This window comes from Loxodonta africana, unplaced genomic scaffold (genome assembly GCF_030014295.1).
Source record: "Loxodonta africana isolate mLoxAfr1 unplaced genomic scaffold, mLoxAfr1.hap2 scaffold_55, whole genome shotgun sequence".
Lineage (NCBI taxonomy): Eukaryota > Metazoa > Chordata > Mammalia > Proboscidea > Elephantidae > Loxodonta > Loxodonta africana.
The window spans coordinates 70,318-94,902 of record NW_026975272.1 but is presented as its reverse complement, the minus strand read 5'-3'; the positions used below and the strand labels follow the sequence as shown (position 1 = coordinate 94,902).

Genomic DNA, 24,585 nt, shown 5'->3' with positions numbered 1-24,585 from the left:
CATACCAAGTAAGCACATCTCTGATCTCTCATCTTGAAGATATTTAAAAGGGGAGAAAAGACTCATGCTGGCAAATCATCTAAATGTTTATTTCCAGATAATATTTCTATTTTGAAAAAAGTAAAAAAAAAAAAAAAAAAAAAACTTTATCTTTTTTTTTTTTCCAAATTGGCCATTGCTCAACAGATGCAGATTCAGTGTAAAGAGACAGGGAGGGAAATAGTCACCTAAAGTGATTCAAGGAAATTCTACTGCATTTAATAATCATTTTGTTTTCTTCTGAAGGACATTCAATGTTGTTTACATTGAATTTTCAGATATTGTATGCTTTATTTTTATTTAAGCCATGAAGACAGAAAATCAAACTTTTGGAGCAGAATTTATTCTTCTTGGCTTTTTCCAATATGGCCAAATGAACACTGTCCTCTTTGTCACCATTGCGGGCCTCTTCTCAGTGACTTTGATGGGGAATATCATACTGATCCACGTCATCCAACTGGACACTCCGCTCCACACTCCCATGTACTTCCTCCTCAGTCAGCTCTCCTTCATTGACATGATGTACATCTCCACCACGGTACCCAAGATGGCAGCAAACTTTCTGTCAAATAATAAGACCATTACTTTTTTAGACTGTAAGATTCAAACCTTTGTAGTCTTGACCCTTGGTGGAACTGAAGCTCTTCTTCTTGGTTTCATGTCTTATGATAGATATGTAGCGATCTGTCACCCTTCACATTATCCTGTGCTCATGAGCAAGACGATCTGTTTGTCCATGGTCACATGTGCATGGGCCAGTAGTTCTATCAATGCTTTAATACATACATTGCATGTATTTCAACTTCCATTCTGTACATCTCGGATCATTAACCACTTTTTCTGTGAAGTTCCATCTCTAATGCCTTTGGTGTGTCAGGACACCTCCCAGTATGAATTTACTGTCCTCTTTAGTGGCCTTATCATTCTGCTACTACCATTCATGGCCATTCTGGCTTCCTATGCCCGGGTGCTTGTTGCGGTGTACCAGATGAGCTCAGGTAAAGGGCAGACAAAAGCCATCTCCACGTGTTCCTCTCATCTGATTGTGGCAAGCCTATTCTATGGGACTACTCTCTCCACCTATACAAGGCCACATTCCTTGCATTACCCTGAGGAAGATAAAGTGGTCGCGGTATTTTACAGTATCATTATACCTCTTCTGAACCCATTTATCTACAGTCTGAGGAATAAGGAGGTCATGGGGGCCATGAGAAGAGTGCTGGGAAAATGGATATTTGTACAGAAAATATGACTTTAGGAACCCTTTATAGTTTGAAACTGAACAACATGATTTGATTAGCCTACTGTCTACAGAGAGGTAAGCTCCAAGAAATGTTTACAAAATAAATAATTAGACAAATGCCTTCATTTCGCCTCTTTTCAGAAATAACTAAATCATTACTATTGGAACTGGACTGATTTAGAATGTATAAGCAAGAGAATGGTTGCCATTATGTACGTTGTTTATCTTCTAAAGCAGTAGATTTAGTACCTGTAAACACAATACTCCTATGTCATAGCAAATATTTTTTCTTCTTTAATTTGCTGAAATAAAATGCAAAGAAAATATAATGTATTGCAAAATGCATAATATCTAGATAATATATATGATGATCAAACTGTAGTTCATTGAACAAAAGTTTTAATGCTTTAACTTTGTATGTGACGCTATTATAGGCATGGTGATATGGGATTGAGCATTATAAAACTGACATAAATGTCTGCTCTCTTAAAGTTTACATTTCATTGTGAGGAGAAAGACAATATATAAAATTAATGCATAAATTGTACAGTATATCAAAAAGTATTTAATTACCATGAAGAAAAACTAAGTGGAAAATTGGAATAGGGAAACTAAAAGATGTTTGCAATTATAAGTAAAATACAGAAAGGAGAAACAAGAACGTGACAATTTGTCCGACTGAAAGGAGTTAAGGAAGAGAATCAAGTGGACATCTGAGGGAGAGTGTTCTGGGAAGAGCAAAGAGCAAGTGAGAACTTCCTGTGATGGGAACATGTCCTGCATAGCCACAAAAGATCAAGGAGTAAATTGGTAAGACTTAAGCAATAGGTAGATGTAATGGGGCCAGAACATGTAGTATAAACTAGATCAGTATGAGGATTCTGGATTTTAACCCAAAATGCTGGGCAACCATTGCTGAGTTGTGAGTATAGAATTGATGTGAACACAAGGAGGCCATTGCAGTAGCCCAGGTGTGACAAAATATGGCCTTGGATCGAAGTGATATTAGTGGAGGAGCAAAAACTGGCCAGATTCAGGAGACTGGGAGAAAGCAGATATTTGAGTTTTGTGGACACATTGGGATATGAAATGCTACGAAATAAGAGACATTCAGAATTGGGCTAAGACTTGGACTAAATAATTGGAAATATGGAGTTGTCATCATAATAGTTTGGGGGAAGCCACAGGTGGAGCGTTTTCATCATTCAGCATCTCTTGTGCTACTTTCATGTTGACTTCTTGGCCCCACAAATGCAGTCATTATTCTGACTTCTATCACCATTAAATAGAAGCTCTTATTTCTCATCACCATTGGGTAGAAACTTTGGAATCAGAAAAAAAAAAGTTCTCTTTAATATCTGGCTTCTTTTAGTCAACATATTTAAAAGATTTAACCATATTTTTGTGTGTCTCTGTAATGCCATCATTTATATTACAAAGCTGCATTCCATTGTATGGCTCCTGAGCAATTGTTTCCGTTCTGATGCAGGAAATGTTTGGCTATCATGAATAAAACTGCCATAAAACTTCCTGCACAAAAGCTTTTTGAGAACATGTTAAGTGAATTATCTTGTATATACATCAAAGATTGAAATCGCTTGGTCATATTTTTCATACATGTATAGCTATGAATGTGTTATCGCCATGTGGGTTTAATCATTTGTATTCCATTCAGCAATACAAGAGAAATTCTTAGAGTCTAATTGTTGATAATAAATAATGCAGTGACTTGCTAAACTACCTGGCACTAAATATAAAATTGGATATAAGCCATGATGATAAAATCCAACCAGTGCTCAAACAGTGCATGAATAATGGTATTGGAAGAAAGTATACATTTTCTGTGAAGTATTTAGGATAATCACTGACAAGATTGTTTTTAATCCGTTGTCAATAATTTTAATAATTATGGTTTGTAATTCACAATGTTCAGTTTTCCACAACAGCAACAACAAAATATTAGGCATGCAAATAAACAGGAGCACATGGCTCATTCACAGGAAAAAATAAAAAAATTTGAAACAATTCCTGAGTCAACTCAGATATTGGAATTACTAGAGAAATATATCAATGAACTGTATTAAATATGTTCAAGGTGCTAACGGATACCATGTACAAAGGACTAAAGGTAACCAGTGAAATAATGTCTTAACAAATAGAGACTGCCAATAAGGAGATAGAAATTATAAAAAGATACCAGATAGAAATTAACAACAATCTTTCTCAAACTCTGCCAAAAAATAGAAGGCAATTCATTCTAGAATGACATTATCACCCTGATACCAAAGCAAAAAAAAAAAAAAAATCACAATATACCTTATAAATATGGATGCAAATCTTCTACAAAATACTAACAAACCAAATTCAGCAGCAAATTGCAACAAAATACTAGCAAACCAAATAGGGCAGCATATTGGAAGGACTATACACCACGACCCAGTGAAACTTATCCCACAAATGCAGGAGTGGTTAAACATAAATATCAATTAATTAAGAGAATGAACAAAAATGATTATATTAATTGATGCAGAAAAATCATTTGACACACTCCAATACTCTTTCATAATAAAATCACCCAACAAACTAGAAATGTAAGGAAACTGCTTGTATCTGATTAAAGACAGTTATGAAATGCCCACAGCTGATATCACACACATTGGTGAAAATTTAAAAGTTTTTTCTGTAATGTCAGGAACAAAACAAGGATGCTTGAGTTCACAACTCTTATTCCATATTATTACGTAAATACTAGCCAGAAAAGTTAGGAAAAAAAAAAATAGGAAATGGCATTCAAATTTGAAAAGAAGTAAATTTGTTCCTATTCAAATGACATGATCTTATATACAGAATATCCTAAGAAATACTCTGGGCTCAAGCATAACAATGATTGTGAGGATGGCACAGGACAGAGCAGTGTTTCCTTCTGGTGTACATAGGAGTCGCTATGAGTCAGAACAAACTGGACATCACCTAACAACAGCAGCAAAGAATACACACACACACACAACAAACCAACAAAAACAAAAATAAACTATTAGATTTAATATACAAATCCAACAAAATTGCAGGATATCAGATGAAAACACACAAATCAGGTTTTGACTAGAGCTCTGGAGAACCAAACTTGATATCTCTGCTTATTTGGTTATTCATTCATTTATCTCTCTCTATTTATCTATTGATTACTCTCTTATACTTCAGATTTCTTCAATACCAAACTTTAGGTCTTTGAACCTTATCAGAGAGAGTGACTGTATGTACAGGGCTTATTTTAAGTAATTCTCCCTGTAGATAGTTTGTTCTAGTTTTGTTTCTTTTTCTCTTGAAACTTTAGTAGAACCATGTCACACTGGGATGGGGAAAGCTTTTAGAAGGATTTGTGTCCACATTTGAGCAAAGCAGTGGAGGAGATGCTTCCATCCTTGAATCAATCTTGGTTTGTGTAAAATAATAATCCAAAAAGGCAGTAAAAACAGCATCATCATTAATAATCATCATTAAGCTAATATTTATTAAGGGCTTGCAGCATGCTGGACAACATTCTAAGTTGTTTGCATGTGTTAACTAATTTAATTTTTAATAATATTAGCTGTAGATGCTATTATTAGAGTAGATAATCTATGAATCAAGAGAGCAAGTAATACATTCCTGCTTCTGCAATTCAGAGTGAGTCACCCCCATTCTACCTTCCACCATCACGCTCCACTTTTACTCCCTGATTTAATATATGGGCCGGTGAGAGATATCTCTCTTTTTATGCCACAGGAAGAGTTCCAGGTTTTCATGTTCTCATACCCATCCAAAGTAGCTGACAACTGTCTGTGTATAATACACAAATATTTTTCTCACGCAATATCAAGTGATAATAAAACAATAACAATGAGCACCACTTAAAGGTATCAAACCTAACTTCAGAGGTAGATTTTCTTTGAAACATAAGAAACTTGAACTGCAGATCCTCTCACCTGTGCAGGCCTCTTCCACAGCCATATCAATTTTATATTTGTATTTTTGCTCTCTTGTTCTTAAAGAAAATGTCAGAAACTGTACAAGTTTCACAGTATTCAAAACTTACAAATATCACTTCAATATTCTAGAAATCCTTCCACAAGTGACTGAATGTGAGGCAAATGTTGACTATTCATAGGACTCAATCGTTCAGTAAAAATCTGAATTAGGGTTCCTAAACCCCTGTGTTTCATCCTAAAACTGACTCCGTGATTGTTTGGCCCCTGGAGTTTTCTCGGGAAGGTGATTTAGAGAGTAATGAGACAAAATATTTCAAATTAAGGAGTAATTATTATAAATAATAATTTATGAATTATAAAATAATATATATATTATTATTGGAGAAAAATGAAGATAAGATATACGACGTGACTTACATCCCTGTCTGTATATGAGAGAATAAACCTGTGTATTTTCTTCCCAAAATCTAACCCACATCGAGTTTCTTCTTAAGTTATTGCACTTTTCTTTTCCCATTCTTGAGCACAGCAGCTATTTCATGTCATCCCATAGAATCAGGTAAGGGAATTGACTGGTTAAAATTTCAACTCACTTCGATTTTTCCAGATTAAGTACATCTCATCGAAATAGAACAACACTATTGAGCACCATGCCAAAATCTAAATTCTACTCTACACGTGGGCACTTTAACCCTTAGGGATCACAGCATTTGTATTTGATCTGTGGACTTTCAGAAATCAGAGTCCCTTACTTCCATGGCCAAGCCAACATTCCTATTTTGGGAATAAAATTATTGCAAAATTTAGCACATTTAATAATATCACCTATATTAGATAACTCCTCAGTATTTCATGCATATTGTATAGAAAAAAAATCAAACTATGTATTAGCTGATTACTAACTATATGGAGTCAAGATCTACATACGTATTTTAAAGGTAAAATAGTTAACTTAAAAAAAAATCTTTTTAAAGCAATCAGCTAATATCAATTATTTGATTTTTTTTTCACTTGAACAAATATATTTTGAGACTTGACCCTTTGTTCATTTCCCTCCCTCCCCCAGGACTGCAGACACCAGGACTAATAAAATATCACTTGTAATTTGTACAATGTGCTTAATCACGGACTAGAGGTCTAGTTTTCCCAGAAGGTCTCTGAGAAACACAATAAGAATTCCACCCTGATCAGGCAGCCAGCCTGTGTCCACCGAGAGGTTTAAAGTCTTATATAAGGACGAGAAAATGAGTTTGAACATTTGATTCTTTTTTCCACTAAATTTTTCGTGGTAAATGGTTGAAGACTTATTTGCTGAGGCAAAAAAAAAAAAAAAAAAGCAATCCCGCAAGGTCATAGAATGGTAACACTTCCTAAAATGTGTTTCAAATTAGAGATTTCACAGCTTTGGATTTCTTTGTGAATTAATTTTTCTGCCACCTTGTAGAAGTGTCAAGTAGCTCGATTTTCCTAATATATGCAGCTTTGTCTGTGACTTTTTAATATATATGACAAACAAATAATATAATTTAACTTAAAATTTTTTGAAAGACAAACTTGCTGTGCCTCTCTAATGCTGTGCCCAAGTGGGGTGACAGGAAAATCTTCTATGTAATTTTGCAGATCCATTTCCCAACTCCCTGTTTAATGATTTATTTAAAAAAAAAAAAAAAGTCTTCTAGGAGAATGAAACAGATCTCTATATGAAAGATGATATATCTCAATTAAAATAAAATTTTAAACTATTTTTTATATATGTAAAATAATCTATATGTCTAACTGGAAACCCTGGTGGCGTAGTGGTTAAGTGCTACAGCTGCTAACCAAGAGATCGGCAATTCAAATCTGCCAGGCGCTCCTTGGAAACTCTATGGGGCAGTTCTGCTCTGTCCGATAGGGTCGCTATGAGTCGGAATCAAATCGAAGGCAGTGGGTTTCTAATGAAAAAGAATATGGTTTTCAACACAGTGGCTGATTTTTCAGTTTTAAAAACATGGCCTGCTATAGGTAAAGCAGTCTCGTTCATAACAACCATTCAGATTTCAAATAGCTCTTTGAGGCCATTTATTACTCTGAATTTAACCTAAAATATTATAATACCTTGAATACTTTGCTACAATTCGTGTCAAAAAGCTCAATATACAACTAATCTCAGGGACACTATTTAAAGGAATGTGTTTTATTTGATAAATTATGTAGAGTGAATAGTATTTTTCTTGCACGCCCATTTCCTTTGATTTGGGCGATTTCTGGGCTGGCTAGATTATCCACATTACATTTGGATGATCTCTGCAAAAATTGAATATCCAGGTATGTTATCTGAGATTAATTTGGCCATATATTGATTTTAAATTTTCTTAGGACAGCAATCACAAAAGAGCAAGGTGAGAGACGTGTCTTTGTAAAGCGAGAAAAGGGTAGGGTTTCAAGGTCCAGTGCAACCCCTACTGGGCAGGATGGCCCTGGAGGCATCACTTGTAGTCTGGACTGGAGTAGAAAAAAATGTTTCTTTCTTATTTTTGCCTTGCCACTTTGTATTATGCTCAGGGCATAGTCATATTCAACAATATTATTGGAATGGTGAAAGGCTGTAAACTATTTCAAGCAATACAAATTCGTGGTGCGAATCTTTGCAGTTGAATTAAAATATTTTGTAAATTGTTTTATTTCAAGTGAAATATATATACATACATGCATATGCATATATATTTCTATATGTAATGTGTAACTGTCTAGTTTTCATAACTGATTTTGAATACATGTACTTTATCTTACCAAGCTGATATTTTTTAGTTCCCTTATCTGTTTTTATCATGTACTCATCATTCTAAATTGCTTCTGTAAAGCATATTACATACATTTATTATACTTCTACAAATTATTTACACAATGAAAATTCATAATATGATATTGTTAGTTCAAAAAAAAAAGTATGCCTTAGTTTATATGAACTTGGCTGACTATAAAAAAAATTTTTTTTTTTTTTACTATAGATAATGTAAAAAATAAAATTTCTACTAGAGTAAATTTGCATGTGAATTTATAAGCTTTATTTGCAATTCATGAATAGGAAGTTTCAGACAATAGCTTCCAATTCATGAATAGCAAATATAGCTTATGAGCTCATATACAAATTAGATTAATCTTGTAGAAATTTCATTTTCAACAGATTTGGTGATGGGATTAATGGGACATTTTGAACTGGGTTAAGCCCAGCAGGCAAGTCCTAACCGGTTAATCCACATTTCAGCTTCTGAGGTCAGGCATTTACTGAACAAAGACTTACATTTGGGTTTGCTCATGTGACTACATCTTGGACCAAGTATAGTCAAGTTAACGGTAAATATAACTGATGATGAGTCATTGAATTTTATATGCCAGAATTGTATTAGTATTTGCATGTGTATAATCAACAATTGTTATTGTCAGTTAATTTTGTGCTTTGCTGCTAACCAAAGGGTTGGCAGTTCGAGTCTACCAGCCACTCCTTGGAAACCCTGTGGGGCAATTCTACTCTGTCCTATAGGGTCTCTGTGAATCGGAATCAACTCAACAACAAGGCGTTTTATATTAAAGTTGGCTAGTTTTTAATTGAAAATATTTTCTAGTTCTTAACGCTGTTCTGCAATAAGAATTATCCAAAACTTTTGAATTTTAAAAAAGCCATCAGTAGTCTTTTGATTTCATATCCTGATTGAGGAGCAAGTAATAAACTTTTACTAATTGCCACTTCTTCCAAGTGCAGTTTAAATGTAAGTTTCCCCGATTAATATAACAGGACTAAGTAAAACTAAAAATGCCATTCTTGACGTGCTTCTTGAGTTAAATTTAGATGAATAATTGTTAACTTGTATTTTAATGATAGACAGACAGATAGATAGATGATAGACAGACAGATAGGCAGACAGACGGACAGATAGATAGACAGACAGCAGACAGACAGATAGATCAACTGATCGATCTTTTTTTTTTTTGGAGGGCTTTGTCAATGAATTCCCATTTACACTTACAGATATTATCTATATAACCACCAATTCATTTAGAAGAGCTAAAATATTCCTGACCCACAAATGTTAATATGATTTTTATTACAATGTATAAAAAAATACAAATTCAAAATTGAAAAATGGAGTCAAGACTTTTTTTTAAAGAATATTATACCAAGTTTAACCAACAGTGCAATTCTAAACTATATGTATGAAGGAATTGAGTGAAAGATTTTTTCACAACACGTGAACATGTCTCTAGTCTATCATCATGAAGATATTTACAAGGGGAGTAATAACTCATGTTGGCAAATCATCTAAATGTTTTATCCCCATATTATATTTTTATTCTGTGATCAATTTTAAAGAAATGTTATTTTTATTTTATTTTATTTTTCAAAATGCCCATTGCTCAATACACACAGATTCAGTGCATAAAAACCCAAAACCAAACCCATTGCTGTTGAATTGATTCTGACCTGTAGTACCCTATAGGACAGAGAAGAACTGCCCCATAGAGTTTGCAAGGAGTGCCTGGTGGATTCAAACTGCTGACCTTTTGGTTAGCAGGTGTAGCACTTAACTACTACACTACCAGGTTTTCCTGTATAAAAACAGGGAGAGACATAGTCACCTAAGCTGATTAAAGGGAATTCTACTGCATTTAATAATCATTTTGTTTTCTCTCAAAGGTCAATCAGTGTAGTTAATGGAATTTTCAGATATGGTCTGCTTTGTTTTGATTTAAGCCATGAAGACAGAAAATCAAACGTTTGGAGCAGAGCTTATACTTCTTGGCCTTTTCCAATATGGCCAAATGAACAAGATACACTTTGTTGCCATTACTGTCATCTTCTCAGTGGCTTTGATGGGAAATATCATACTGATCCACCTCATCCAATTGGACACTCTGCTCCACACTCCCATGTACTTCCTCCTCAGTCAGCTCTCCTTCATTGACATGGTGTACATCTCCACCACGGTACCCAAGATGGCAGCAAACTTCCTGTCAAATAGTAAGACCATTACTTTTTTAGGTTGTGAGATTCAAACCTTTCTGTTTTTGACTTTCGGTGGAACTGAGGCTCTTCTTCTTGGTTTCATGTCTTATGATAGATACATCGCAATCTGTCACCCTTTACATTATCCTGTGCTCATGAGCAAGACAATCTGTTTGTCCCTGGTCACATGTGCATGGGCCAGTAGTTCTATCAATGCTTTAATACATACATTGCATGTATTTCAACTTCCATTCTGTACATCTCGGATCATTAACCACTTTTTCTGTGAAGTTCCATCTCTAATGCCTTTGGTGTGTCAGGACACCTCCCAGTATGAGTTTACTGTCCTCTTTAGTGGCCTTATCATTCTGCTACTACCATTCATGGCCATTCTGGCTTCCTATGCCCGGGTGCTTGTTGCGGTGTACCAGATGAGCTCAGGTAAAGGGCAGACAAAAGCCATCTCCACGTGTTCCTCTCATCTGATTGTGGCAAGCCTATTCTATGGGACTACTCTCTCCACCTATACAAGGCCACATTCCTTGCATTACCCTGAGGAAGATAAAGTGGTCGCGGTATTTTACAGTATCATTATACCTCTTCCGAACCCATTTATCTACAGTCTGAGGAATAAGGAGGTCATGGGGGCCATGAGAAGAGTGCTGGGAAAATGGATATTTGTACAGAAAATATGACTTTAGGAACCCTTTATAGTTTGAAACTGAACAACATGATTTGATTAGCCTACTGTCTACAGAGAGGTAAGCTCCAAGAAATGTTTACAAAATAAATAAATGTAACAATGCCTTGGTTTCTCCACTTTTCAGAAATAACTAAAGCTTTGTTATTGGAACTGGGTGGATTTGAGGTGTAAAAGCAAGAGAATGGTTGCCATTTTCAACTTTATCTTCTAAAGCAATAGATTTAATCCCTGTCAACACAATGCTCCCGTGTCATAACAAATTTTTGGTACCTTTTTTAATATTCTGAAATAAGATGCACATGAAATATAATTTACCATATAATACATAATATCAGGAAAATACATATGATGACCAAACTACAATATAGAGCAAAATGCATACATCCACTTATTTATTTATTTATTCATTCATTGAACAAGGGCTTTAATGCTTTAACTCTGTATGTGACACTGTTATAGGCACTGGTGAAATGGGATTAAACAAGAAAAAACTGACATAAGTCTCTGCTCTCATGAAGTTTACATTTCATCGTGGGGAGAAAGACAGTATATAAAATTAACGGGTAAAGCGACCTTATATGAGTTGGAATCGACTCGACAGCACTGGGTTTGGGTAAATTTCGGAGTATACCAAAAAGTATTAATCACCATGAAGAAGAACTAAGTGGAAAATTGGAATCAGGAAAACAGAGGATATTTGCAATATTAAGTCAAATAATCAGAGACGGGAGAACCAAGAATGCAACATTTGTCAAAAACTAAAAGGAGTCGAGGACAAGAGACAAGTGGATATCTGTGGATGAATGTTCTGGGAAGAGCAAAGAACAAGTGAGAACTCCCTGAGGTGGGGACATGCCCAGCACAGTCACAAAAGATCAAGGAGTAAATTGGTGCGACACAGGAAATAGGTATATGTTTTGGGGCTGGGTCTTACAGTGTAAATTAGGTCAACGTGAGGATTGTGGCTTTGAACCTAAAACAATGGGCTACCATTGCAGAGTTGTGGTAGAGAACTGATGTGGGCAGGAGAAAACCATTGCAGTAGTCCAGCTGTGACAAGATATTACCTTTGTCAAGGTGATGTTAGTGGAGGAGCAAAAACTGGCCAGATTCAGGAGACTGGGAGAAAGCAGACATTTGAGTTTTGTGGACACATGGGATGTGAAATACCATGAAATAAGAAGCTTTCAGAATTGGGCTAAAACTTGAAATTAACAACTGGAAGTATGGAACTGTCATCATTACAGCTTGAGGGAAACCACAGGTGAAGTATTTCATTATTCATCATCTCTTATGCTACTTTCATGTTAATGCCTTGGGCCGATAATTACAATCATTATTCTGGCTTCTATCACCGTTAAATAGAAGCTCTTATTTCTCATCACCATTGAGTAGAAACTTTTAAATCAGAAAATAAGTTCTCTTTGATGTCTGGTTTCTTTTCCTAAACATATTTAAAAGGTTTAACCATATTTTTTAGTGTCTCCATCATTTTTATTACAAAGCTGAATTCCACCATATGGCTTAGAATAATTATTTCCATTCTGATGTCAGAAATGTTTGGCTATAATGAATAAAACTACCATAAAGCTTCCTGTATAAGTGTTTTTTGAGAACACGTGAACTCAATTCTCTTGTATATATACCTAAATTGAAATTGCTTGGTCATAAATTAGGCACATGTTTAGCTCTATTAGCGTTATCCAAATTGGATTTAATCATTTATTTTCCAATCAGTAATATATGAAAACGTCTTAGAGTCTGAGTGTTGGTAATAAATAATGCAGTGGGTTGCTAAACTACTTGGTGTTAAATATAAAGTGGGATATAAACCATGAGAGCAAAATACAACCAGTGTTCCATCAGTGCATGAACAATGGTATTGGAAGAAAGCGTATATTTCTGTGAAGTATTTTAGAGATTCACTGACAAGATTTTTTGGATTCTTTTTCAATAATTTTAATAATAATTATATGTAATGGCCTTTAGGAACATTCATTTTTGGTTCAAGACAAAATGCGTTTATTGGTCTATGAGTGCCTTACTTCGGTCAGTTTGTTTATAATATAATGTATACTAAGTTCACCACCCAACCCAACAACTAAAATAGTAAATTTGTTTATCTTTAGTGCTCCTCCAACTCATGGCGACCCCATGTGTGTCAGAGTAGAACTGTTCTTGGTAGGGTTTTCAACTGCTTATTTTTCTGATGTAGATCACCAATCCATTCTTCTGAGGTGCCTCTGGGTAGACTCGAACCACCAAGCTTTCAGTTAGCAGTGACTATGTTAACTGTTCGCACCATCCAGGGACTGCTCATATCCTTCTATACCTCCACCATCATTCTGAATTTTTAGTTTTTTAATTCTCTTGCTATAATTATAATATAGAATTCATAGGGTATTAGAAAATATTTTTAGATGCTGTAGAACTTAATAAAGGGGTCTTAAGTTGTAGATAATCTTTTTGGAAATTGATTGTTTTTTCAGTTGACATTACTCTCTCCAGGTTGAATGAAATGACAGCCCATTCTATTTTATTGTTGAATGGCATTCTGTTCTAAGACTATACTACACATTTATCTATTTTTTGTTGTTGGTGTTGTGGCTGATAGATGCTTGTTTTATTTCTAGTTGTCTACTATTATATACAATGCACTTATAAACATTGTTGCATTTGTCTTCTGTTTCCCATAAACAAGAGTTTGTATTTTGTATATATCTATGAATGGAATTGGTGGTGAAATTACTTAAGTGTGTAAACCATTTGTGTTTTACAGAAAGTTTGAAATTCTAATTTATACTTACTACCAAACACGAAAATAACAAATCCATATTTTAATAAATGTACATTCAAATTTAATGAATTTTAACATATTTAAATATTTTTCACACAGACTGCATGAAAGTTCACATCTGCAGACCACATCAGTCGCTGAAGTATATGGTTGCATGTCCAGTTGCTAGCTTCAAGTTTCAGGTAATCTCCACCCCCAGCTTCTTGATCTTGGCCTTAGAGTTTTATACATCCTTGATCTTTTATTATTGTAATTAATTTTTGTAGTATTTTTGACCATTTCCATTCTTTTGAGCTCCAATAGAGCCTAAACCTGACTAAACACAATGCTTAAACTTCAATGGCTATAGCTAACAAACTTTTTTAAGTAAATAGCAATTCGAAGGATGATTTGTGTAAGTTACATAGAATAAAGAAATCCATATACAGTACATTCACAACTAATCAGATGGATTATGACAAATTGAACAAACCTATATGAAAGTAGTAACATATTAGCACTTGAGAAGATTCCTCATGCCTCCCCCTAGCTGCTACCCATACTTACTTGTAATGAAACCATTATATTTAAGTGCATTATCCATGAATTATACTGAACAATGAAAAAATAAATCATTTCAATTATTACATAAATTCAATATAATCCCCATTAGAATCCCATCAGTGTGTGCATGTGTGTGTGTTTAATTTACAAGTTGGCTATAGAATTTATACAAAATGATGCAAAAAACAGTAATAGCTCAACAGGAGTTTTAAAAATAATTAAATGAGATGCATCATTCTACGTGATATCAAAAATCTATATTGATATAATCATAGACCAATGGAAGAGAATACATAAACCAGATGCACACATATGTGTACAATGATGAGTCACATATGTCAGGTGCTTGTATGGGGAGTGATAAAAGGATACACATTTCAGTGAAAGTTGTTGGATCAATTGTATATCCGTGTATATTTTTAAAAAATGAGGTGTGGATAATGTCAGTGAAAATGACCAAGTTGATAGCCTCATTGCTTCGGTGGAGGGCCTGTTCCTGCACAGAAACAACAACAAAGCAAAAAGTGTTAGAATCAACTTTTTTAGAAATTTAGAAAGTTTTAAAATATTTACAGCAACCAAGCAAATACTGAAATAAGAGAAAACCAGAAAACCAAACCCACTCCCGTCAAGTCGATCCCAACTCATAGCGACCCTATAGGACAGAGTAGAACTGCACCATAGAGTTTCCAAGGAGCGTCTGGTGGATTCGAACTGCTGACCTCTTGGTTAACAGCCATAGCACTTAACCACTACGCCACCAGGGTTTCTGAAATAAGAGAAAGGCCACTTAAAAACATCAGGAGAGGGGATGTTACAGAAAACAGTGTGTTAAGAAGGTACAGGATTCATTCCCTCCACTGAAGCAATGAAAAAAACCAAAACCAAACCCAATGCCGTCGAGTCGACTCCCACTCATAGCGACCCTATAGAACAGAGTAGAACTGCCCCATAGAGTTTCCAAGGAGTGTCTGGAGGCTTCGAACTGCCGACCCTTTGGTTAGCAGCCGTAGCACTTAACCACTAGGCCACCAGGGTTTCCCTGAAGCAATGAATAAGTGGAAAAAAAAACTGACAGAATAAACATTAAGTGCTTCATGAGAAAAGATGCTGTTGAATTTTGATGAAAAATTGTGGCGTTTTTGTTTATTCACCTACTATCCCCCATTCTCCACTTGGCAGCTGCCATGAAGACAGCAGCCCACATTCCTGGTGTGGCTTGCTGGTGCCAGGGTGTGGACAAGACAGATCTTTTTTCTAAAAATGATGTTGTTGATTTTGACCAATCTGGTAGTTCCAGAGATACCTGCTCTGAGATAGGCCTTGGCTTTACTCCTCTCAGACATGAGTGGCTACCAGGTGGTATCTGTCTGTCAAAAGCTTTAAAGACATATAATGCCATAACCAGCTTAGGTAAGGAATGGAGAACAGGGAAAGAAGCAGACAAACCTGATAGCCTGGAAAAGAAGAGGCTGACGAGGCTAATGCATGGGAAAATAAACTGTTTTAGAGATACTGAATGTACTAAAGGATCAGAGATCCAATGCACATACCCAGGTTGAATGCATGCTCAGACAAGACCTGAGAGGACCCTAGGTTTGAGCCTCTGGCAGATCTTTGGGCTCTGCACAAACGGAGGTGTAGACTAAGGCCCAGTTGTAGGTGGCCTGGCTAAGCATTGAAAGAGTACCTAATTCAGAGTCAATCTTCAATGACCAGGAAAGGTTTTTAGTTTTCTTTTTCTTCTCTTTTTGACTCCAAAAAAGGTCTTTATCAGGTCACTGGTTGACCACTAAAATAACTGAAGATAGACCTCAGTGACCACACATGGCAAAGAATACAGTCTATGCAAAATAATAAATACATACAAACAAAAAAACAAATAGTTTGGAAATGTCACTAAACAGATGACCGCAGCCCTCAACAATAACAGCAAGCACTAGGTAGGCTGGAGAATCTGTTTTTCAGAGTTAACACATTATAAAATTCACAAAGCTGGAAATCTATCTGGCGTTATCTTAAACAGTTAGAAATAGAACTACCATACAACCCAGAAATCCCACTCCTCGGAATATACCCTAGAGATACAAGAGCCTTCATACAAACAGATATACGCACACCCATGTTTATTGCAGCTCTGTTTACAATAGCAAAAAGTTGGAAGCAACCAAGGTGTCCATCAATGGATGAATGGGTAAATAAATTGTGGTATATTCACACAATGGAATACTACGCATCGATAAAGAACAGTGACAAATCTCTGAAACATTTCATAACATGGAGGAATCTGGAAGGCATTATGCTGAGCGAAACTAGTCAGAGGCAAAAGGACAAATATTGTATAAGACCACTATTATAAGATCTTGAGAAATAGTAAACCTGAGAAGAACACATACTTTTGTGGTTACGAGGGGGGGAGGGAGGGAGGGTGGGAGAGGGTTTTTTATTGATTAATCAGTAGATAAGAACTGCTTTAGGTGAACGGAAAGACAACACTCAATACATGGAAGGTCAGCTCAATTGGACTGGACCAAAAGCAAAGAAGTTTCCGGGATAAAATGAATGCTTCAAAGCTCAGCGGAGCAAGCGCGGGGGTCTGGGGAACATGGTTTGTGGGGACTTCTAAGTCAATTGGCAAAATAATTCTATTATGAAATCATTCTGCATCCCACTTTGAAATGTGGCGTCTGGGGTCTTAAATGCTAACAAGCGGCCATCTAAGATGGATCAATTGGTCTCAACCCACCTGGAGCAAAGGAAAATGAAGAACACCAAGCCCACATGACAACTAAGAGCCCAAGAGACAGAAAGGGCCACATGAACCAGAGACCTACATCATCCTGAGACCAGAAGAACTAGTTGGTGCCTGGCCACAATCGATGACTGCCCTGACAGGGAGCACAGCAGAGGACCCCTGAGGGAGCAGGAGATCAGTGGGATACAGACCCCAAATTCTCATAAAAAGACCAAACTTAATGGTCTGACTGAGACTGGAGGAATCCCGGCGGCCATGCTCCCCAGACCTTCAGTTGACACAGGACAGGAACCATCCCCGAAGACAACTCATCAGAAATGAAAGGGACTGGTCAGCGGGTGGGAGAGGGACGCTGATGAAGAGTGAGCTAATTATATCAGGTGGACACTTGAGATTGTGTTGGCAACTCTTGTCTGGAGGGGGGATGGGAGGATAGAGAGAGAGGGAAGCAGGCAAAATTGTCAAGAAAGGAGAGACTGAAAGGGCTGACTCAAGAGGGGGAGAGCAAGTGGGAGTAGGGAGTGAGATGTATGTAAACTTATATGTGACAGACTGATTGGATTTGTAAACGTTCACTTGAAGCTTAATAAAAGTTATTAAAAAAAAAAAAAGAAAAAAATTCACAAAGCTCAGTGTTTGGTAAAAATACTAGGCATGCCCAGATACAGGGAAGTACAACCAATTCACAGGAAAAAAAAAATCGGTGAAAGCAGTCCCTGAAAAACCAATGACATAGAATTGCTAGGCAAATCGTTTAAATCTACTGTGTTAAACGTGGTCAAAGACCTAAAGGAAATCAGGAGAATAATGTCTCAACAAATAGAGAATATCAATAGTGACAAAGAAATTATAAAGAAGGCATCAAATAGAAATTAACATCGATCCTTCTCAGACTTTTCCAAAAACTAAAAGGAAGGAATAATTTGTAACTCAATCCATGATGCTATCAGCATCCTGATATTTAGCCAGACAAAGCCATCAGAAAAAAATATTGCATAGAAATATCTATGGAAATCCTCAACAAAATGGTAAAACTCCAATCCAGCAGCATATTAAAAGAACCATATGCCGTAACCCTGTGTGCTTTATCCCACAAGTGCAGGAGTAGTAGCTCAACATATAAAAGTCAATCAGTGTAATGCAACACATTAATAGAATGTAGGGAGAGGGGGATGATCTATCAACTGATGCAGAAAAAAAGCGTTTAACAAAAAACACTCAAAAATCAGGAATAAAAGGGAACTTCCTATTGTGTGAGAGTCAAAAATGGCCTCCGTGTATTAGCCCCAAGTTGTTTACTTCTTCAAGTAAGCTGAGGTGTATTATATGGAAAAAGAAAAAAAAAAAAAAAAAACTGGCATGAAACTCAAACTTGTACATGTCCAACTGATTTAAAAATAGCCCAAATTTTTAGCCACTTAGAACCTGCCTGTTTTACATACCCTGCAAAACTGGACTCAACTTCTGCTAGTCCTAAAAAAAAAAAAAGATAAATTCCTGTAGTTATAAAGACCCTAAGATGCTGCTGCTTTTAGAGCTCTCTGACCCAGAGACTTATCACCTGGCTGCAGGAGGATATCGCTTCTCACCCCTGGGAGCTTTCTTGCTCTCTTCTTCTGATGCTACCTGTGACTCTAGTCTCTGGAAGACCTCCTGCTACAGGGACCACCCCCTTGCATGTGACTTTCAATGTGTTGGCCCCATTAAATAGCTTGTTGTGCAATACTGTCATATAGCTCTGAATTTCCTTCACCTCAGTACACTTCCTTAAAATGATAAAGGACAGTTGTGAAAAACCAACAATTAACATTATACTCAATGGTGAAAGACTGAAAGATTTTGCCATAAAATCAGGAACACGGCAAGGGTATCTCTTTTCCCTACTTCTATTCAACACTGTGGTCTTTTTGTTCACCTCTGTGAATGCGAAAACTGGACAATGAAAAAAGAAGGCAGAAGTACTGATGCGTGGAAGTGTGGTGTTGGTGAAGAATATTGAATGTACCATGGATTAACAAAAGAACAAAAAAATCAGTCTTACAATAAAACAGTGAAATGTTCCTTAGGAATGAGGATGGCAAGACTTCATCTTACTTACTTTGGACACATTATCTGGAAAGACCGATCCCTAGGAAAAGAAGTCCTGTTAGGTGAAGTAGAAGCTCACAAAAATAAAGGAAACCCTCAAAAAGATGGATTGACGCAATAACCACAGCAATGGACTCAAACATACCAACAATCATTAGGATGCCACGGGACCAGGGAAAATTTCTTTCTCTTATATACTAGGTTACTTTGAGTAGAAACCAACTAAATAGCAACTGCTCTCAACAACAACATTCAGCGCAAGACATCAACAACAACATAAAAAAGAAAAAAAAAAATTTTTTTTTACAGCTTATCTTCATATAAAACAAAAACCACCACCAGTTGCAGTAGAATCAAACGCAACTCACAGTGACCCGTTGGGTGTCGGAGTAGAACTGGGCTCCGTCAGTAGGCTGCACTGTGTGTCTGTACCATAATTTGTTTCCCATTCGTCTGTTGATGAGCATTTAGGTTGTTTACATCTTTTTGCTGTTGTGAATAGTGCTCCAATGGACATGGTATGCATATGTCTATTCCTGCGACTGCTCTTTCTTCTCTTGGGTATATTCCTATGAGTGGGATTGCTGGATCTTATGGTATTTCTACTTCTAGCTTTTTAAGGAAGCACCAGATTGTTTTCCAAAGTGATTGTATCATTTTACATTCTCACCAGCAGTGCATGAGAGTCCAATCTCTCCACAACCTCTCCAACATTTTTATTTTGTGTTTTATGGATTAACCAAACCCATCACCATCGAGTCATTTCTGACTCATAGAGACCCTATAGGACAGAGTAGAACTGCCTTGTGGAGTTTCCAAGGAGCGCCTGGTGGATTCCAACTGCCGACCTTTTGGTTAACAGCATTTAACCACTACACCACTAGGGTTTCCATTTTTTGGATTAGTGCCAGTGTTATTGGGGTGATAAGGCATCTCTTTGTAGTTTTAATTTGTATTTCTCTGGTGGCTAATGATCATGAGCATTTCCTCGTGTGTACATTAGCCACCCGAATATCTTTTTTGGTGCAGTGTCTGTTCATATGTTTTGCCCATTTTTAATTTTTTTATTTGTCTTTTTGTTGTTGAGGTGTTGCTGTATTTTGTGGATTTTAATGATTAGACCCTTACCAGATATGTCATAGCTAAAAATTTCTTCCCGATCTGTAGGTTCTGTTTTTACTCTTTTGGTGAAGCCTTTCGATGAGCAGAACTGATTTTTAGCAGATCCCAGTTATCTAGTTTCTCTTCTGATGTTTCTGCATTGCTAGTTATGGTTCCGTTTATGTCATGTATTAGGCCTCCTAGCATTGTCCCTATTTTTTCTTCTGTGATCTTTATCATTTTAGGTTTTATATTTAGGTCTTTGATCATTTTGAGTTAGTTTTTGTGCATGATGTGAGGTATGGGTCCTGTTTCTTTTTTTTGCAGACAGATATCCAGTTATGCCAGCACCACGTGTTAAAGAGGCTGTCTTTTCCCCCATTTGATGGACTTTGGGCCTTTGTCAACTATCAGCTGCTCATAAACGAAACCCACTGCTGTCGAGTCGATTCCGACTCATAGCGACCCTATAGGACAGAGTAGAACTGCCCTGTAGAGTTTCCAAGGAGCACCTGGTGGATTCAAACTGCCAACCTTTTGGTTAGCAGCCGTAGCAATTAACCACTACACCACCAGGGTTTCAGCTGCTCTTAGGTGGATAGATTTACGTCTGGGTTCTCAATTTTGTTATATTGGTCTATGTGTCTGTTGTACCAGTACCAGGCTGTTTTGACTATCATGGTGGTATAATAGGTTCTAACATCAGGTAGTGTGAGGCCTCCCACTTTGTTCTTCTTCTTCAGTAATTCTTTACTTATTTGGGGCTTCTTCCTTTTCCATATGAAGTTTGTGATTTGTTTCTCCAACATGCTAAAAGTTGTCATTGGAATTTGGATTGAGATTGCATTATATCTGTAGATCACTTTGGGAAGAATTGACATTTTCATAGTGTTGAGTCTTCCTGTCTATCAGCATGGTATGTTTTTCCACTTATGTAGGTCTCTTTTGATTTCTTGCAATAGTGTCTTGCAGTTTTCTTTATGTAGGTTTTTTACATCTTTGTTTAAATTTATTCCTAAATACTTTATCTTCTTGGGGGCTATTATAATGGTATTGATTTGGTGATTTCCTCTTGGAAGTTCTCTCTTTTGGTGCAGAGGAATCTGACTGACTTATGTATGTTTATCTTATATCCTGATATTTTGCAAAATCTTCTATTAGTTGTAGTAGTTTTCTTGTGGATTTTTGGGGGTTTTCCATGTATAAGACCATATCATCTGCAAATAGGGATACTTTTACTTCTTCCTTACCAATTTGGATGCACTTTATTTCTTTTTCTTGCCTTATTGATCTGGCTAGGGCCTCCAGTACAATGTTGAATATGAGTGGTGATAAAGGGAATCCATGTCTGGTTCCCCTTCTGAAGGGGAATGCTTTAAGACTCTTCGTTTAGGATGATGTTGGTTGTTGGCTTTGCATAAATGGCCTTTATCATGTCCAGGAATTTTCATTCTATTCCTATTTCGCTGAGAGTTTTTATCAAGAATGGGTTTTGGACTTTTTAAAATACCTTTTCTGCATCAATTGATAAGATCATGTGGTTCTTGTCTTTTGTTTTATTTATGTGATGGATTACATTGATTGTTTTTCTAATGTTGAACCATCCCTGCGTACCTGGTATGAATCCCTTGTGGTCAGGGTGAATTATTTTTTGATATGTTGTTGAATTCTATTGGCTAGAATTTTGTTGAGGATTTTTGGGTCTATATTGGTGAGGGATATTGGTCTGTAATTTTCTTTTTTTGTGGATCTTTACCTGACTTTTCTATCTTGGTTATGCTGGCTTCATAGAATGAGTTTGCGAGTATTCCATCCTTTTCTATGCCTGAAATGCCTTTGGTAGTAATGGTGTTAACTCTTTCCTGAAAGTTTGGTAGAATTCTCCAGTGAAGCTGTCTGGGCCAGGGCTTTTTTGTTGTTGGTGGTTTTTATTTTTTTAATTATCTCTTCAATCTCTTCTTTTGTTGTGGGTTTATTTAATTTTTCTACCTCAATTTGTGTTAGTTTAGGTAAGTAGTGTGTTCCTAGAAATTTGACCATTTCTGCTAGATTTTCAAATTTGTTAGAGTACAATTTTTCATAGTATTCTGTTATGATCCTTTTCATTTCCATTGGGTCTGTTGTGATATCACCCATTTCATGTCTTATTTAGGTTATTTGCTTCCTCTCCTGTTTTTTCTTTTGTCAATTTGACCAATGGTTTATTGATTCTGTTGATCTTTTCAAAGAACCATCTTTTCGTATTGTCTACTCTTTCAATTGTTTTCCTATTCTCTATCTCATTCATTTCTGCTCTAACCTTTATTATTTCCTTTCTTCTAGTGCCTGAGGGCTTCTTTTGTTTCTCTCTATTTGTTCAAGTTGTAGGGGTAATGTTTTGATTTTGGCACTTTCTTCTTTTTGAATGTGTGCATTTATTGTTATAAACTGACCTCTAAGCACTGCTTTTGCTGTTTCCCAAAGGTTCTGGTGAGACATGTTTTCATTCTCATTTAATTCTATGAATCTATTTTTTCCATCCTTGATTTCTTCTATAATCCAGTAGTTTTTAAGCAAGGTGGTGTTCTGTTTCCATGCATTTGATTTTTTTTCCTTGCTGTTTCTGTTATTGATTTCTAATTTTATGTCATTATAATCAGAAAAGATGCCATGTAAAATTTCAGTGTTTTGAATTCTGTTAAGGTTTGCTTTGCAGCCCCATATGCAGTTTATTCTGAAGGATGTTCCATGTGAGTTGGAAAAGAATGTATACTTGGCTGCTGCTGGATAGATTTCTGTATATGTCTATGATCTTCTGTATCTTTATTTTCTTTCTACATGTTCTGTTCTTCATTGAAAGTGGTGTGTTGAAGTCTACTATTATGATGGATTATCTATTTCTCTTTCCAATACTATTAGGGTTTGTTTTGTGTGGTTTGGAGCCGTCTCATTAGGTGCTTATGTATTTATTATAGTTATGTCCTCCTGGTGTATTGACCCTTTAGAGGTTAAGCTGTGTCCTTTCTTATCCTTTGTGGTGAATTTTGCTTTAAATATGTTTTGTCAGAGATTAATATTGTCTCTCCTGCTCTTTTTTTGTGGTTGTTTACTTGATATTTTTTCCATCATTTTAGTTTTAGTTTGTTTGTGTCTTTGAGTCTAAGTCGTGTCTGTTATAGGCAGCATATAGACAGATTGCGTTTTTTTAATCAATTTTGCCACTGTTCATCTCTTTATTAGCGCATTTAGTCCATTTACTTTCAGTGTAATTATTGATTGGTACGAGTTTAGTGCTGTCATTTTGTTGTTGTTGTTGCTTGTTTTTTTTGTAGTGCTAGCAGTTTCTTTGTTCCACTTAATTTTCTGTGCTGTTGAGTGGTTTTTCTTATGTATTCTCTTTTCATATTTTTTCATTATTGTTTATTTTGTTTTTGCTAAGTCCTCATGTTTTTCTTATTTTGATGGGTAGGTTTGTTAGCATCCTTTGTGGTTACCTTAAAATTTACCTTTATTTTTCTAAATTTAAACCAACATTTTATTTCTTAATATTGCCTTTAACTTCCTCTCCATATGTTCTGGTGTGGCACAGGTGTCCAGGTTTTCAGTCACCAAATGTGTGGCGCAGACTCTCACCTACAGTCCCAGACTGTCAGGGCTGCATATTGGTGTTTGAAGCAGGAACAGGTATCCGGCTGCTGTAGGGGGTATGTGTGGAACAAGGCAGGGGACTGGTGGCTGCCCCTGGATGCCTTGGTGAGGGTGTGTTCCTTTTTCCCTAGAGCATGTAGTGAGGGGTATTGCAGCTGGTCCTTGGGCACACAGTCCTTTTGACTGTAGGGAATGGGAGACACCGTTTATTCTCAGACCCCTATTACACGAGTGGCTAGACGGAGTGAGGAAACCCTGGTGGTGTAATGGTTAAGTGCTACAGCTGCTAACCAAAGGGTCGGCATTTCGAATCCACCAGGCGCTCCTTGGAAACTTTATGGGGCAGTTCTACTCTGTCCTATAGGGTCACTATGAGTCGGAATCAACTCGACGGCACTGGGTTTGGTTTTTTTTTTTTTTTTGGTTTAGATGAAGTGAATGTTACCACCAGCCCTCAGGCCTCTGGGGTAGGTGGCTGAGGTTCTATGCTTAAGAGGCAGGGCCATGTCAAATGTCATAAGTCTGCAGCTCCCCCTTGGCTGCTGAAGTTGAAAATGGGCTTCAGGTGTATGCCCTGCTGTTATGATAATGATGGCATGTGGTGTTGAATCAGCCCACACAGGTCTAAACCCACTGACCCAGTGCACACAGGTCTAGGCAGGAGTAAAGGATTCTGCAAGTGTGCGGGCCCCTTATGCCAGTGGCTCAGTGAAGGGGCAGGGCCTCCTGACTCACCC

The 24,585-nt window shown here is 36.6% G+C and overlaps 2 protein-coding genes across 2 annotated transcripts; both read left to right on the top strand.

Annotated features, from left to right (window-relative positions):
• Positions 1–220: 220 nt before the first annotated feature.
• LOC100668895 (olfactory receptor 2AK2-like) lies at positions 221–1,443 on the top strand. Its single transcript, XM_010602658.3, has one exon. It carries the CDS (start codon positions 347–349, stop codon positions 1,289–1,291), a length of 945 nt encoding a protein of 314 aa, XP_010600960.2. The 5' UTR covers positions 221–346; the 3' UTR covers positions 1,292–1,443.
• An 8,502-nt stretch (positions 1,444–9,945) lies between these two features.
• On the top strand, positions 9,946–11,197 carry LOC100669171 (olfactory receptor 2AK2-like). Its single transcript, XM_010602657.3, has one exon. The coding sequence runs from the start codon at positions 9,985–9,987 to the stop codon at positions 10,927–10,929; it is 945 nt and encodes a 314-aa protein (XP_010600959.2). The 5' UTR covers positions 9,946–9,984; the 3' UTR covers positions 10,930–11,197.
• The last annotated feature ends 13,388 nt before the right edge of the window (positions 11,198–24,585 follow it).

Bases quoted from the DNA above. Each gene is read 5' to 3' on its own strand.
- LOC100669171 (XM_010602657.3), top strand. From the start codon at position 9,985: ATGAAGACAGAAAATCAAACGTTTGGAGCAGAGCTTATACTTCTTGGC.
- LOC100668895 (XM_010602658.3), top strand. From the start codon at position 347: ATGAAGACAGAAAATCAAACTTTTGGAGCAGAATTTATTCTTCTTGGC.